Genomic DNA, 16,546 nt, shown 5'->3' with positions numbered 1-16,546 from the left:
GCCAAGGGTTGATCCAGGGACTAAGTTATTGATACCTTGACTGGACCTTATCTTGCGGTGGTGGCCTTATTTCTAGTGGTAGGCGCATACATACCCCTACTAATAATCCACCGTCCAAGACTGAAAAATAGGCAGGCATACCCGATGATATGGCAAGTATGTATTTTGGACAGCTTGTTCGAGTGGAGTTTTGGCCCAATTGACACCCAAAACAGTTAGTACATGTGTTTACCGCATATTCCAAGCTGACTTTTAAATCTCCTCTAAATAAAGGGATTAATAGGAGACCACTTGCAATGTAGATGCTATATGCTTATATGCCTGATATTGTTCTGGGAACCAGACACAACAACCTTCTCATGATGGCTAAAAGTTTATGTATCTCTTTTTTATCACAGTTATGACATATTCAGAAAGTTGTGGTTTCTACGATGTGATAAAGAACTTGACCATTCTGACGGATCCACTGTTTCATGATGTGCGTCCCGTGAAAGACACAAGGGACTCTACTGTAGTGACGCTGGATTTCACTTTGTACGCAGTACTAGACCTGGTAAGATGGTGTCACTCATAATGCTATTGATTGGAAGCAGTGCTTAACATGTGGCGGTGTTTGCAGGTGGTGGACACTGGCACTAACATTTGGGAGCTGGAACTTATTTTTCATCATTAAACTTTGGCCTAGAAAGAGAAAGGAAGCAAGAGAGACCAAAGGATGAAGAGAACGATAGGAAAACTAAGCCAAACAAATAAAGTACTGATAAAAAAGCAGGTGTGAGCTAAAGATACAGGAAGTGTAGGGTGGTGATAGAAAGAGACATCAGGCGGATATGTAAGATATTATACCAAACCAAAGTAGGCCAAATAGCTCCAAGCAACTAAAGTTGTGGATATAGTGAAGTGTTTGAATATAAAAACCCAGAAATATTTGCTGATAAGATGCACTGAGTAACATGTTGAAATGGTAGCGAGTCAAACAATGACACCATCTCACTCAATACCATCCATACAAGTGAAATTAAACAAACTAGTATACAATCTATCAGTAATAGTCACTTCTCTGTATGGAAACAGCTTAAGGCACATTTTCTACCCAGAAGGTGTAGCTAAGATCCCAATATGAACCAGAAAGAGAAAAGAGAAAACTTATACATTTCAATAGCCACCTGAAGTGTGCCAAGACCATAAACAATGCCCATGAAGTGATGTAGAGATACTCATTTCATGTACAGAATTACCACTCAGGATAGCTTAGACCAACTGTAAACACAACTGATTCCTCTCTCTAAAATGCTTAGGAAAAGCAACCTTTATATGGCCAAACTGCTGGTTTACTGAACTAAGAACACCCAGCATATGTGTGTTTGCCCTTGGCTCTAATAAAGACCTCAGGTGATGATTTCCATTCTCAGTTAATTTCCTACCTCAGTGTCTAAACTTAGACAATTAGATAAATGGTCAAATCGAATGGAATATCAAGATTCAGATAAGAGTGTAGGCCTTTATGGATTCTCTACCTCTATATTACTGTAATACCATGATATAACCACTAGTGATGCCCAGCTGGATGCTCTGGATTTCCTAGACTGCTCTTCCCAGTGCAGTACAAATACCCAGACCAGAGGTAATTGGATTGAGGCACACTACAATCTACTCAACTTGCTCTCTAAAACTAGCTTTGGAAATTGAAGAAATGCACAAATATAAAAGGGTGTGCTTAAAATAGAAGGGGATTCCTGGTTTTCTATCCAACAACATAATATAATGTAACATACCATAAAATGTGGCTGGTGTTCCTTATGTAAAAACCAAAAAAATGTACAGGTATTACATTTGTATTATGTTTGCAATATTATTGAATGTCGTATTTTAAACCAGTAACCACCAAACTATTGTGATTGATTGACAGATTGAATTACCAATTACCTCCTTATGGATAGAGTTCAACGAATTTTAACTTTTCTGCTTGTAGAGTTCACAAGTGCCTATGGTTACTTTGAGGAACTAAGGGTAATCAATTTTAGAAGGTTGTTAGAAATGATAATATTCTTACTCTTTCTGATGAGAAATTTCTTGCCATGTCTTGCAGTTACCTGTACCAATACCCTTTCCATTACATTTATTATTTGAATGAGTCAAATCATAGTATTAAAGTATATCAGATAATGTCCAACAATTGTGACACCAAATGTTTGTTGACAAAATTGCTAACAAAACTAAACTTGTGTATTTTGTTCTGATTTGTATTTTCTAAGGTGTATATATTTTTATTTTCCTTTCAGGACATGAAATTTCAAACCCTTAAAACATTTGGTTGGCTTGATATAGTAAGTTGGAGCGCTTTAAAAATATGCAATCATTTTGAGATCAGTGTGGCGACTGAGAATCCAGCAGTGCATACAAAACTGAGACAACCATGCAACCCTGTAGAAATGTGCAATGTGCAAAGCAAGTGATTCACAGCACAACAGATGATGGTGCTCTTGGTGTTACCATGACATCCACTCCTACGTCCCTGATGAACAACCTATTTGTGTTTGGTATTTGATTCCTTCATTATGAATGACCATAAACATAATGTACACATTAGAATTAATTGCTCTGAGCGCTACGTGTTCCTGTGACATAGACTTACATGTTGATTCCCACAACATATGCTCTACGTATTATTACCCACAAATGACATTGCAAAAAAAGATTTGGATTCAAGCGGCCTGGTGGCCAAAGTACTTAATTTCTCAGTAAAAGTGAATTCTTTATGGAGAAACCAATCAATCAGTCATCACTGATGTATCCAATGAGAATTTGATTTTCGTTTGCAGAGGGCAAACAATAAACAGAGAGGAAGCCTACATCAGTATGTTTATTCATCTAGCCACCCATCAGCCCTTCTGCCCATGTATGTGTTCGGCTTGGGTGTTGTCTTTCATTATTTGTGTTTTTGGAACTGGATTTGCATCTGCGAGCCTCTGGATGCTAATTATATGCATGGGTACATGGATACTCTTTGGTTTTTGAACATGAATGCATTTATATCTAATTGTTTGCAAAGGTGATTTCATGGCTGGTGGCCTGTTTGCATGTGTGCCTGTCTTTTTGTGTGATTGAACACATGAATATCTTATGGTCTGAATTCATGGGAGTCTGTAATAGTGTTAGAATGTGTGTGCCTACTTGCCATAAGTATGCGTTACTTGATTGAATGTGATTTCATAGCAAAATTATTTCATGGTTTTCGAGAAACCCTTTCACCTAAACTATTTAATAAAAATTTACAGGCTGAATGGCATTTACCATTTCATTAAAACCTATTCATAGAATAGCTTTTTTTCGAAATTGACTTTTGCATGCTTTTTTTTAAGGTATAACAGCAATGGTAGCAAGCCTTACTTTCAGAAACATTGTCTGAGGTATTTATTTCAGTGCTTTACTTCAGGGGACATTATTTTGGATGATATTTTTTACATTTTAAAGCAATTAGATTGGATGCTTTTAGCTTTCTGACTCCCCACCTTCCCTAAACACCAATGATTCATGACACCTGACAAACCTTAAACCACCAGTCACTGCCTCCTAAAAACCTCACATCATGTCTGAATTCTACTGATCCCTGACCCCTAAACTCAACCCATCCCGAACCCTGAAAACCCTATTTACCCCTAAATTCCACCTATCACTGAACCCTGAAAGCCCCTCACTAAACAAAAAACTCTTTCCATCCATGACACCTAAACCCCTGAATCCTAAAAGTTCTTTCTATCCCTAAATACCACCCATTGTTGAACCCTTACAACCCCTCACTATCCCTAATCTCCACCCATCCCTGAACCTTAAAAAAACCATGACCACCCCTAAACACCCCTGTCACTCAACACTAAAATCCATGTACCAAACCTAAACTCCACCCTTTCCTCAACCCTAAAAACCCCTTTCTATATCTTAACTCCGCTCATCGCCGAGTCTTCAAAATCTCTCACCACGATAACCTCTAACAAGTCTTTTCTGCCCATGAACTCCACTCATCCCTGATCCGTAAAATTTCCACCACCCCTCAACTCCTTGTATTCCTAAACCCTAAAAGCCCTTCAAATGCTATCCATGACTAAATCTTCAAACCTCCCATTAAACAATCCGTGAACCATAATATCCAGAAAACACCCTTACCCTCCACTCATCCGTGTTTCCTAAAAACCTCTCATCACCCCTAAAGACCACCCATTCCTGATCTCATAAAACACTCACACGTGTAAACTCCACCCCTTCCTGATCCTGAACAAAATCTTACCACCCCTAAACTGCACCTAACCCTGAACCCCAAAAACAGCTTTCTATGCTTAATCCATTCTCCCCTGGCCCCTTAAAACCCTCATAAGCCCAAAACTCGATTTATCCATGAACCCATAAATTCCTCACCACCCCTAAATTCTGCTCAACTTTAATGCAAATACAGACTTTTTCTTAAAATGATCTTTCCTTGAAACGCATCTCTTTTTAAATTTCGATTTATTTGTTTTCCTTTAAAATTGTCTGTCTCTAAAATTGGTTTTCCATGATTTGTTTTTCTCCGATGTCGTTTCTCAATTCAAGTTTTTCCATCAAATCACATACATCAATTTTGCTTTCTATGATATGTACATGCGCAACTGATGTGTGTTAACGTCTGCAGGGATGCGGTGTTTCTGTATGCAGTATACAAAATCCAAATCTATATGCTTTGTAAACATGCCTTTGTATTTGACCTTGAGTTCAAGGCACTTAACCATAACTACTGCCATTGTGAAGGTCAAAGGTTGCATTGAATTGATGCATTTAGTCAAATTGTTAGCTTTAATATGAAGTACAAATCGTGAGTTGAAAGTGAATATTCTAAATGCGGAAGCAACACCCAGAGTTTCTGACAGAAATTATGAAAATTTGTCTTTCAGAAATGGGAAAATCAGTATTTAACATGGGATCCAACACAATTTTGTGGTATTTCAAAAATTTCTGTTGGCACATCGTCGGTGTGGAGGCCGGACCTCTTTGTCTATGAAATGTAAGTGTTTAGTATTGATTTACGTTCATGCAGCCATTTGGATAAAAAAAATTAAGTTGTTAGAAATTGTTGGTTGCCATCCAGGAATGACGCGGCCCATTTCACTGCCATTTAGTGTCTTCGTATAATCTATTAATCACACTTCGATGCAGTCTGTGGCGGGAAGTCTTTATTTTAAGTAGTTAAGTGATGGATCACACGATCTGTATTAAAACACACATCTAGCGCATCGATCGTCCGTTAATTATGAAATATTGCATCCTGTCTCATGAGTTTTAACCTTTCTCCAAACAATATCCATTATTGCAGATGTCTGTAAATCGTAACGAAAAGTATGTTGTGCATTGTGAAGTGAGAGTATCGCGTCTCCGGGGATTGCATGCTCTCATAAATAAAAAAATCAACTTTACTGGCAATAAGAAGACGATTGAACCTGGAAGAGGGGCTTACTTATTGAATTCACATGGCTCTTCTGCGTTCATTTCCACAATTACACTGCCAAAAAGTAATTGTGTTCTTGAAATCTATCTATCTATCTATCTATCTATCTATCTATCTATCTATCTATCTATCTATCTATCTATCTATCTATCTATCTATCTATCTATCTATCTATCTATCTATCTATCTATCTATCCATCCATCCATCCATCCATCCATCCATCCATCCATCCATCTATCTATCTATCTATCTATCTATCTATCTATCTATCTATCTAATATATATATATATATATATATATATATATATATATTACCTACTGGCGGTCGCCAGTAGGTATATATAGTTAGGATTTTTTCTCTATGGGATTTTTGAAAATTCTATGTCTAATAACTTTGGCGTTTGTGGACGGAATTGGCTGAAATTTTCAGGAAAATGGCACATTTTGTTTCTGAGCAGCCCTTGAAAATTCGGGGGGGGTTCGTCAAGGGGGGGCCGAGAAAAAAGGGGGGTCCCAAAACGTGTTTTTAACATTGAGTTTTCCATAGGGCGGTTGGCCTCACTTTTAGCCCGAACGGCTGAATGGATTTGCACGAAACTTGGCAAAATTGTAGGGACTGGTAGCCCGATGTGCCTTTGCTAGGTCTCAATATATGTGCTTCAGTGGATTTTGAGAAATTAACGTTCAAAAAAAGATATATATCTGTAACAGCGGACCGGGCAGCGCTCCGGTTCGCGGACTTTACGTGGTACGGAGCTTTGTGAAGCGAAGCTGATTGGTTCTCCGGCGTCTGTGAACATTCCAAACAGTCCGTAGCGGCCGCCATCTTGTCTCTCGTAGGATCGAGAGACAAGAGGAGGCCAAAGCGAAGGGGCAAATGACCATAAGGGGGCATAGTAGATCCTCGCTGACCCCCTAGGTTTGATGTGGAGGTTTTAAAAGGGCCCCGCGGGGCAAAAAAAAATAATAATAATAATAATCGAACGGCTGAATGGATTTGCACGAAACTTGGTAAAATATTAGGGACTGGTAGCCCGATGTGCCTTTGCTAGGTCTCAATATATGTGCTCCAGTGGATTTTGAGAAATTAACGTTCAAAAAAAGATATATATCTGTAACAGCGCTCCGCTTCGCGTAACGGAGGTTTGCGAAGCTGATTGGTTCTCCGGCGTCTGTAAACATTGCAAACAGTCCGTAGCGGCCGCCATCTTGTCTCTCGGTAGGATCGAGAGACAAGAGGAGGCCAAAGCGAAGGGGCAAATGACCATAAGGGGGCATAGTAGATCCTCCTTGACCTCTTAGGTTTGATGTGGAGGTTTTAAAAGGGCCCCGCGGGGCAAAAAAAAAAAATAATAATAATAATCGAACGGCTGAATGGATTTGCACGAAACTTGGCAAAATTGTAGGGACTGGTAGCTCGATGTGCCTTTGCTAGGTCTCAATATATGTGCTTCAGTGGATTTTGAGAAATTAACGTTCAAAAACAAGATATATATCTGTAACAGCGCTCCGCTTCGCGGAGATAAAATTATCTCTGTATTACCTAGCTGTTGCTAACACCAGTTAGCGACGGCTAGTAGGAGATAGCGACCATCTTGGGCCCCACTTTGCATGTGAGTGATATTTATCACTAATGACATGCAAAGTGGGCATGCCAAGATGTTAGCGACTGGAAACAGTCGCTAACATCGCTATCTCCTATTACCAACTTTTGGAAATATTCGCGATAAGCGCGAATATCTCCAAAAGCTACCACCTGCCCTGAGCAGTTCTTAGCCATGTTATCCAATGGGAGGTGGATAACATGGCTAAGAGCATTAGCTCGGTAATGCATGAATATCGCTGAGTTTTCAGCGATATTAATGCATTGCGGTCGTTTTTTATCGTATTTGCGATAAACCTTGATAATAGCAAGGTTTATCTGCGATAATTTCTGAAGATGCTTAGCGGTAAAAAATTCGTTGCTAAGCATCGTTAGGGATAAATATCGCTTAACTTTGGTAATATGCCCCAACGTCTGTTAACGTTCGATTCGAAGGAAATCAGGAAGTGTTGAAAAACATTGTCTGCGCCATCTTGCCTTTTTTCAAATGCCACACTTTTGTCGTGCACGGCAGTCATTTTAGATGCCTTGACCAGACCCACTCTCTGCACGCTGTCGATCCTTAGCATGGCTCCCCACCCTCGCAAGCATCTCCCCCAGGCAGTGGTCACCCCCGCTCTCTGTCTTATGCATGGGTAATAAACCACCCCCCATCTGCGCTGCTCTTCACTGAGAATCACACCCTGTGCCCGCCCGACACCTCCCTTTCGCCCTATTCACTACCGCACCCTCTGACACTCCTTTTCCTCTGTGTCCGATTGTCCAGGCCGGTCCTAGGGTATCAGCTAGCCCTGCAGATGTAGTTTATGGCCCCAGCTGTAAAGAATCACCCCTCTTTAAAGGAGTTATAGTAGATCAAGGCCCACACTCGATGAGATCCGTCACAGCAGACGCGTTCCTATTATCTGAAAACCATCCTGTATTGTGATTGGGGAGGGGACCGAGCCTGAAGCGGAAGATTCCAGGGATGACTCTTTGTACATCAAAGTTTTTACAATTATGTGTCACATTAAAAATATATAGCACTCCAACAAAGTAGTAAGATTATAAAACTTTAATAACTTATAAATATATACAAGAAAACAAAAACACTAATAACATATAAACATTTTTAGGGAAAAACAACGAAGTAGCGGTCGGCTGTGCGAATAGTCCCAACGCAGCACAACGTCCAGATTTCACTGATTTCGGCATCCGGCGTGGGGCGTCGCGGGGGGTGGGTCATCAGTAGCAAACTGTTGTGCGAATAGTTCCAAGGCAGCAGAACGATGGCACCAAGGTGATGTCCAGTAAGTTGCCGCACTGGTTTTGGTATCCTACAATGCTGTTCCGAATAACGGCGTGGGGCGCCCCGGGGGAGGCGGCGTGAACGGGCCTCTCCAGGTGGAGTCTCGTCTGTTGTAGTGGGGCGCCCCTTTACCGTTTCAGTTGCCATTCCGTCCGCTTTTGGTCCACTGTGTCAAAAGCCGCAATTCAGCTGAGTTGCGCCCACTCTTGCGGTGCAGCGATAGGCGGCTGTCACAGGACTCTCAAAATGGCGGCAGGCTGTTTCCTTTTTGGGCCTGGTCCACTGAAATGGCCCTGGGACACCTTGGAAATCGGACGCTTGTCTGCTAGGTCTTGGACCCCATTCTCGAAAGCGTCCCCTCCGCCTTGAGGATTCATCAAAAGTTTTGGGGGCCCCCGACTCCTGCAGGCTTCTGGTGGGGAGCGACTGCCATGATTGCTCGCGGAATGACTACGACGGAGCCACGAGATGGTGGTGCTTTCATGGTGACGCCAGCTTCAGTCTGAAACATCCAGAAACAAGGTGGGGCTTTCATCGTTTGGGGAAAAAAAAAAGTTTTCATCCAATGAAAAGTGTTGTTTTTAGGTCATATGATCAAGCCTTCCATCATTAGGAAACCAAAAGTAAAATGAACCAATGAAAAGTTTTATAAACAAGTCACATGACCTGTTATGCGGCATAGGGTATAAAATGCGGAGAAAATACGTTGGCACGTGAGGCGGCGTCAGTAGCGGACCGATGTGCGAATAGGCCGAAGGCAACACAACGCGCCAAGATCCGGATGGCACCGAGGTGGTGTCCAGCAAGTTGCAGCACTGGTGTGGCCATCCTACAATGCTGAAAGTCGGCGTGGGGCGCCCTGTTGGCCTGTGAGTTTGCGTCAGTAGCGGACCGATGTGCGAATAGGCCGAAGGCAGCACAACGCGCCAAGATCCGGATGGCACCGAGGTGGTGTCTAGCAAGTTGTCGCACTGGTGTGGCCATCCTACAATGTTGAAAGTCGGCGTGGGGCGCCCCGTTGGCCTGTGAGATGGCGTCAGTAGCGGACCGATGTGCGAATGGGGCCAAAGGCAGCGCAACAATATTTTCTGAATAGAAGACACCACAAGGCGCTGAGATGCCAAGATCCGGATGGCACCGAGGTGGTGTCTAGCAAGTTGTGGCACTGGTGTGGCCATCCTACAATGCTGAAACTCGGCGTGGGGCGCCCCATTAGCCTGTGAGATGGCGTCAGTAGCGGACCGATGTGTGAATAGGCCGGAACCAGCACAAGGCGCCAAGATCCGGATGGCACCGTGGTGGTTTCATAGTTGAGAGGCACTTCATCTGCAGTGGGGCGCCGAGATCCGGATGGCACCGAGGTGATGTCTAGCAAGTTGCTGTACTGGTGTGGCCATCCTACAATGCTACATTAGCCTGTGAGATGGCGTCAGTAGCGAACCGATGTGCGAATGGGGCCAAAGGCAGCGCAACAATATTTTCTGACACCACAAGGCGCTGAGATTCGGTTGGCACCGAGGTGATGTCTAGCAAGTTGCCGCACTGGTGTGGCCATCCTACAATGCTGCTCCGAATAACGGCGTGGGGTGCCCGAAGGGGGGGGGGGAGGCGGCGTGAACGGGCCTTCCTAGGTGGAGGCTCGTCTGCTGTAGTGGGGCGCCCCTTTACCGTTTCAGTTGCCATTCAGCTGAGTTTCGGCTGCTCTTGATGCTACAGCGACAGGCGGCTGCAACAGGACTCTCAAAATGGCGGCTTGTTCTTTGGATTTGGGCCTGGTCTACTAAAATGGCCCTGGGACACTTTAGAACTCGGACGCTCGATTTTTTTTTTCCTTTCCTGTACATGCAAAAAAAGGTAAATTCCCGGTACGTTACACGCTTCATCTGCCACGATGTACTCTCCAGAGGAACCGAAAAAAAATATAGTTATGGTAACTATACCATGCATCGTCATATGGAGAGGTGGCACCAATTAATTATAGTGCTGCATAAAAGAGAGATTTGGAGGAGAACCCCCGACCTGCCAGTACATTCATCAAAGAAGTGGCACTGACAGCATCAGAGGCAAGGGAAATGGTCCCAAATATTTAGAACTTTGGAAAGATTAAAATGACATGTTTAGATTGTGGCAAATTAATTTCATGTGGACAGAGGAGTGTTACTCTAATAAATACAGCATATGAACATCATCATAGTCGATGGTTGGTAGAAACATTTTGACTATATCCTGGACCTGCCCGTCCTCGCCCAAAATGGCCAAATGCCCAAAATGGCGCCGGAATAAATGGGACTCGTAACTCCTTGTTGTGTACTGGTTGCAGAACCTTGAAATCACGAGATACGTATGCAGTTTTGAAGCATATGGCGGGCGGGGACGAGAATTGATTGAATATTTCGACATCCCTATTAATATTAAGTTCTGATGTGTTATTGATTACTGTACTATTGAAAGTTCGAATTAACGTCACCCATGGTACTTGCCCGCAAATGTATATCTAGATAATTTTATTGTAACTGGCCCTGTCGTATTTTAATTATAAAATGTACGTCCACCGATTCCGCAACTGTTAGACACCTTAGTTCTTGCAACCTAATGGCCCGCCCGTTACGTTCCTCTACAGTGTAAATGTCTACTCATCATATACGATTACAGTTTGCTCCGTGGCCGGCCCACGTGGTTATAGGCTCGTATTTGTATAATGAAATTTTCACAATAAAGGTTTTTAAAAGAAAACATGGTAGTAGTATATACATTGTTAAAGTTTTTAATAATAGTTACTGTTTTAGAATCATTAAAAGGCAAGTGAAATAAAGCAGACCAATTACATGAAGGGTAAAAGGTATAATACGCAGGAACGCAGTAAAGATAAATGGTCAAGGGCTGTTGTGTTTTCTACTCCTGCAACATAAAGTGATCGATAAGAATCTCATATTCAGGCGTATCGGCGACTAAGACAGCAGGTCGACCCTCTTTTGCTCAACGGCTCCGTCATGGGACGAAGAAACGCTCTTTTTCTCGAAAAAAGAATATATTTTACTTGCAGGACAGTTGTAAATTTTCCGGGAAAGTACATTAGCCTGGAACATTATAACATATATTTAAGAAAAAATAATGTTCGGAAGTAATAAAAAGCGTAATTTTTAGGTCATATGACCAAGCCTTTCATCATTAGAATAAGAAAAGTAAAATGAACCAATGAAAAGTTTTATTAACAAGTCACATGACTTGTTATGCTTACGTTACGCACTGCGCGTCGCGCCCCGGATGACTTCCGGATGTGCTAACGCGGCGCGTCATATGACGCATTACGCGACAACGCAGGTCCAGAATATAGTCAAAATGTCTCCACCAACCAGCGGTCGGAACACAACCCCTTTCAGCAGGCTAAATAGTTCTGTTAAATGACAACAGAAGGGACAGGCAACAAGAACCATCAGTCAAAGAGGGGAGGGCTAGTTCTTCTCTACCGGGTTACATTGGGGCGCTACCGGAACTGATCGAATTGGTAGTCTACAGTGTTTCTGGATGTTTCAGACTGAAGCTGGGGTTAGCATGAGAGCACCACCATTTCGTAGCTCCGTCGTGGCCATTCCGCAACCAATCATGGCAGCCGCTCTTTATCGTTATTTTGGGCGGGGTGGGTGGCGGAGCCGAGCTGTTTTGCAGCCATCATTGTGTGGAGTTCAGTTCATCTCACTAGTTTCGTATTTGTCATGAGGGGTTGTTCCTAATGTTTCTATTTTAGCGAGGTCAAAAAGAGATCCCATTAGTGACCTACTGATTTTGCTCGATTCCTTTTCTTTTTTTTTACACGATTTTTCGTTATCTGCAAAGACTAAACAGAGTATTGCGACTCTGTGTTTGTTTGTAAATAGAGAATGAACCAAAGAGAACCAATTCTAAAACAGTAAATGCTTGGATAACAATCAATCAAATGGAGAGAGAAGCAGGCACGACGTATTACAACGGGGGCAAAGGCCTGCGTTAACTACCTTTCACTATCTGCAAAGAGAGAGTACTCCTAATAGAAATGAGGGGGGGGGGGCACCATTGAAAGCAGATCAGTGTGCATAAACACGAAAATGTTTTCACTTACCACGTACTTGACATTCGACAGCTTATGATATTTGCTATTAAAAAACCATTGAAATTCACTGAAAAAACCATAGGTTATAGACCATATATAGTTAGGAATTAGCATTTACAAAACCTTGAAAATTCACTGAAAAAACCATAGGTTATAGACCATATATAGTTAGGAATTAGCATTTAAAAAACCTTATTTTACTCACACAAAACCATTGAAATTCCATATATAGTTAGTTGCACTAACTATATATCGCGCACCCGCAATCCACTGCTGATGATGTCACATATTACATCATTCATGACATGGTCAGTGACATCACTGATGACATCACTGATGACATCTCAAATGACATCACTGATGACATCACTGATGACATCTCATTTGACATCAATGACCATGTCATGAATGATGTAATATGTGACATCATCAGCAGTGGATTGCGGGTGCGCGAAATATAGTTAGTCCAACTAACTATATAGGAGCAATTTCAATGTTTTTTTTAATGCTAATTCCTAAATATATAAGGCCTGAAACCTATGGTTTTTTAAGTGAATTTGCAAGGTTTTTAAAATGCTAATTCCTAACTATATAAGGCCTGAAACCTATGTTTTTTTAAGTGAATTTGCAAGGTTTTTTTTAATGCTAATTCCTAACTATATAAGACCTGAAACCTATGTTTTTTTAAGTGAATATATATATATATATATTTATTTATTTTTTATTATATTTTTCGGACACAAGACATCACCGCAGTTGCGCCACCTAGGTCCCGGGTGCTTTAATCCAGCGGTGGTAAACCACGATATATTCAACAAACTTCGGCGTCTCATTCCAACGTAGACAAGAATTTGTGTCCATCATTGTTGTTTACTTGGATCCCGTGAGGCTTCATGATATGAAATGATTGCAATGTTTGCACAGTACCTAGAATCGACAAAGCCGCAAGGTGAAACACTTCTGTTAGGGGGGTTGGGGGCCTGTAATAAAGCACTTTGAAAACGGATACCTGTGTCTTTTCCTTGTCGATGTTGGATTGTGACGCCAAAGTTTGTTGAAAAAATATATCTATCTATCTATATATATATATATTCACACGACGGCTTCGCTCGTGGAAGGAGCACCACCCAACTAATGAGGAAGGAGCCGCTGGTGATTGGGGCTGTCGGACCAGGAAATTCCCTAGTGACAATATGGCGCAGCAGAGCGAAAACTAATGGAGGTGACATTTACATACCGGGGCTCACTGGAGGGCCTTTCATCACAGTGAGAGTAATAAAGCACTGTGCCCATTTTAATTAACAATGACAATTTGCGGAACCCACTGCGGGTGAAAGTAAGACTACAAGTCCCATAGTGCAAAGCTACCAAGCGATCTCACTAGAGTGTAAACTAATTAAATACACGTGGGGCTGTCAACAATACCGCAAAAGCCATTAAGCCCAGGATTAAGAAGCGGACAGCTTTGACACGCGTTAGGCAATGAGGAGAAAACTACAGATGTAATGCCACCTTCAAACGAAATAAAAGTATGGCTATGTCCTACCTGCTGTGGAGTGCTTCTTCGTTGCTGAGCACATTGTAATCCATATATATATATATATATATATATATATATATATATATATATATATATATATATATATATATATATATATATATTCACTGTGAAGTGACTGATCCCTTCCCTGTAGAACGTGGGGTCAGACAGGGGTGTGTCTTGGCCCCTACTTTGTTTTCCATATACATTAATGGCATTGTGGACTATTTAAGTAGGTCACCCACCGATGCACCAGTACTAGCGGGGGCTTGTGTGCCAGTCCTCATGTTTGCGGACGACACGCTGATAGTATCACGAACTCCTAGTGGGCTTCAGAAGGCAATTAATGCATTTGGTGAGTCCTGTGAGAACCGGGGTTTAGAGTTGAACACTGCTAAGACCAAGTTTATGTGTATGAACCAAAGGAAGACATTCAAAGGCTCAATTACTTTTAATGGTACCCCATTAGAGCAGGTAGAGGCCTTTACATATTTAGGAATAACCCTTCAGGGTAACATGCGATGGAAAAATCATATCGATATGGCAATTCTAAAATTCCATCAGTTAGCGGGTGTAGTAGCGCTCAAACATAGAGCCTCACTAACTAAACCAATCACCCCTGCTTTAGAAATTTATAACATGAAGGTGTTAAGTGCCTCACTGTATGGATCGGAATTATGGGGATTCTCTAATCTGAAGGACCTGTCATTGGCAGAGAATAGGTTCTTGCGGCGTCTAGTGGGTGCACCACAAAGCACTCCCACTGTTCCTCTGTTGCTTGATCTTGGCAGGAAAAGTATTGAGGACGTAGCTCGTCTACGCCCTTTGTTATATTGGAGACGGATAATGACAACGTCGGAATTAGCTCACTAGGCTGCCGCTCTAGCGGATATTATTAATTCTGACCGCTTTCATACTATCTTGTGGCTCAAAGAATTACGGAGTCTATTATCTAAGCTGGATCTAGACCATCTATGGGCTAATACCAATGCATCATGCTTTCCATCGAAGATCATTTTGAAGAAAATGTATTGGGCCATGGTTCGGTCATCTGCTTCTTGTACTGGATCCAACTCCAAATTAACCCAACGGTTTCTTGATATTAAAACAGTACCATCTTGTGAACTTTATTGGGACATTATTGAAAAACCGCTCGATAGAAAACTGTATTTTCAATTCAGATTGGGAACTCTTCCCCTAAATGCATTTACACAAAATTGGTCTGCGAACCGGGATGAGAAATGCCATTATTGTAAAGATCTAGCTGAGAATGTTTCCCACTTACTGTTTGTTTGCCCTCTCTATCACTGCCCACGTCAAAAATGGATAAAACCAGTGTGTCTTAATTTAGGAACACGCAGGCACATAGAGGCGCTTAGAATATTGGAAACAGATTGCACACCCTACTTGGCGATTGCTGTTGCAAAATTCCTAGGATGGGCTTGGTCTATTCGCACCCGCACTTTACAACTATCTGACGCAGTTTAATGAATTATTGTCACCATGGTTTTTATATCCGATCAATTTTTATAACAATTCTTGATGGAATATTTTATATTGAGTAATGGAAGTGACAGCAAAAAGTGTTTTGAATTTTAGGTTTAGTATTTATTGTGTAGCGTTAGGATGTAAATTGTTTTTATGACTTGCTGTCGAATAATGCTTTGAATTTGCAAGTATATATTCACTGAAAAAAACCATAGGTTTCAGGCCTTATATAGTTAGGAATTAGCATTTAAAAAACCTTTAAAATTCACTCAAAAAACTATAAGTTTTAGGGGTGTTATAGTTAGCTGGACATTTCACTCATACAAAACCATTGAAATTGCTCCTATATAGTTAGTTGTACTAACTATATTTCGCGCACCCGCAATTCACTGCTGATGATGTCACATATTACATCATTCATGACATAGTCAGTGACATCACTGATGACATCTCAAATGACATCACTGATGACATCACTGATGACATCATCCACATGACAATCACATACACCTTTTCATACGCTAGTAAAATCTTTAATCACTCTTTGTAAAATACAGAGTATCATATTTGAATCCATTGTTACAGCAATACAAGTATCTAAAAACCCACTCAGTGATTCATAGATGTATACACACATCTAATCACTTACCTGTAGATTCACTCATACATGCTGTCAATGAACAATAGAACACTATCAAAAATACTTATACACCTAAATCGACATTACACACCAGCACACATCCTATTCACATATGAAGTCATCCTACTCACTTATGCAAACAATGGATCATACTTACATATTTACTTAGCTAGACACTTATACAAACACAACTTCATCTATTCATTTAGATAGTAAGTCATACTTAGTGAATTATAAAATCATTATTACAAGTATAAAGTTATCCATACAGTCACTCATACAATCATTGAGTCTAATGTATATTTATTAATATACAACAACTGACACATACACTGCCTTTTATTTTTCTAGTTTGTTGGACATGTACCATTGAGAAATATATTTGCTCATCACCACACCCATAAAGATATTCACTCACCCAA

At 41.3% G+C, this 16,546-nt stretch overlaps 1 protein-coding gene across 1 annotated transcript in view; it reads left to right on the top strand.

Annotated features, from left to right (window-relative positions):
- LOC144798348 (5-hydroxytryptamine receptor 3A-like) overlaps window positions 1-16,546 on the top strand; it is a 431,839-nt gene that overhangs the window by 168,576 nt on the left and 246,717 nt on the right. Inside the window, exons 2-4 of the mRNA XM_078669182.1 lie at window positions 399-553; window positions 2,283-2,327; window positions 4,926-5,035. Coding sequence (XP_078525308.1) covers window positions 399-553; window positions 2,283-2,327; window positions 4,926-5,035 — 310 coding nt within the window. The remainder of the gene's footprint in view (window positions 1-398; window positions 554-2,282; window positions 2,328-4,925; window positions 5,036-16,546) is intronic.

The sequence above is a fragment of the Lissotriton helveticus genome, chromosome 12, assembly GCF_964261635.1.
Source record: "Lissotriton helveticus chromosome 12, aLisHel1.1, whole genome shotgun sequence".
NCBI classification, from domain to species: domain Eukaryota; kingdom Metazoa; phylum Chordata; class Amphibia; order Caudata; family Salamandridae; genus Lissotriton; species Lissotriton helveticus.
The sequence above is the reverse complement of the archived record's forward strand: the minus strand, read 5'-3'. Positions and strand labels throughout refer to the sequence as shown.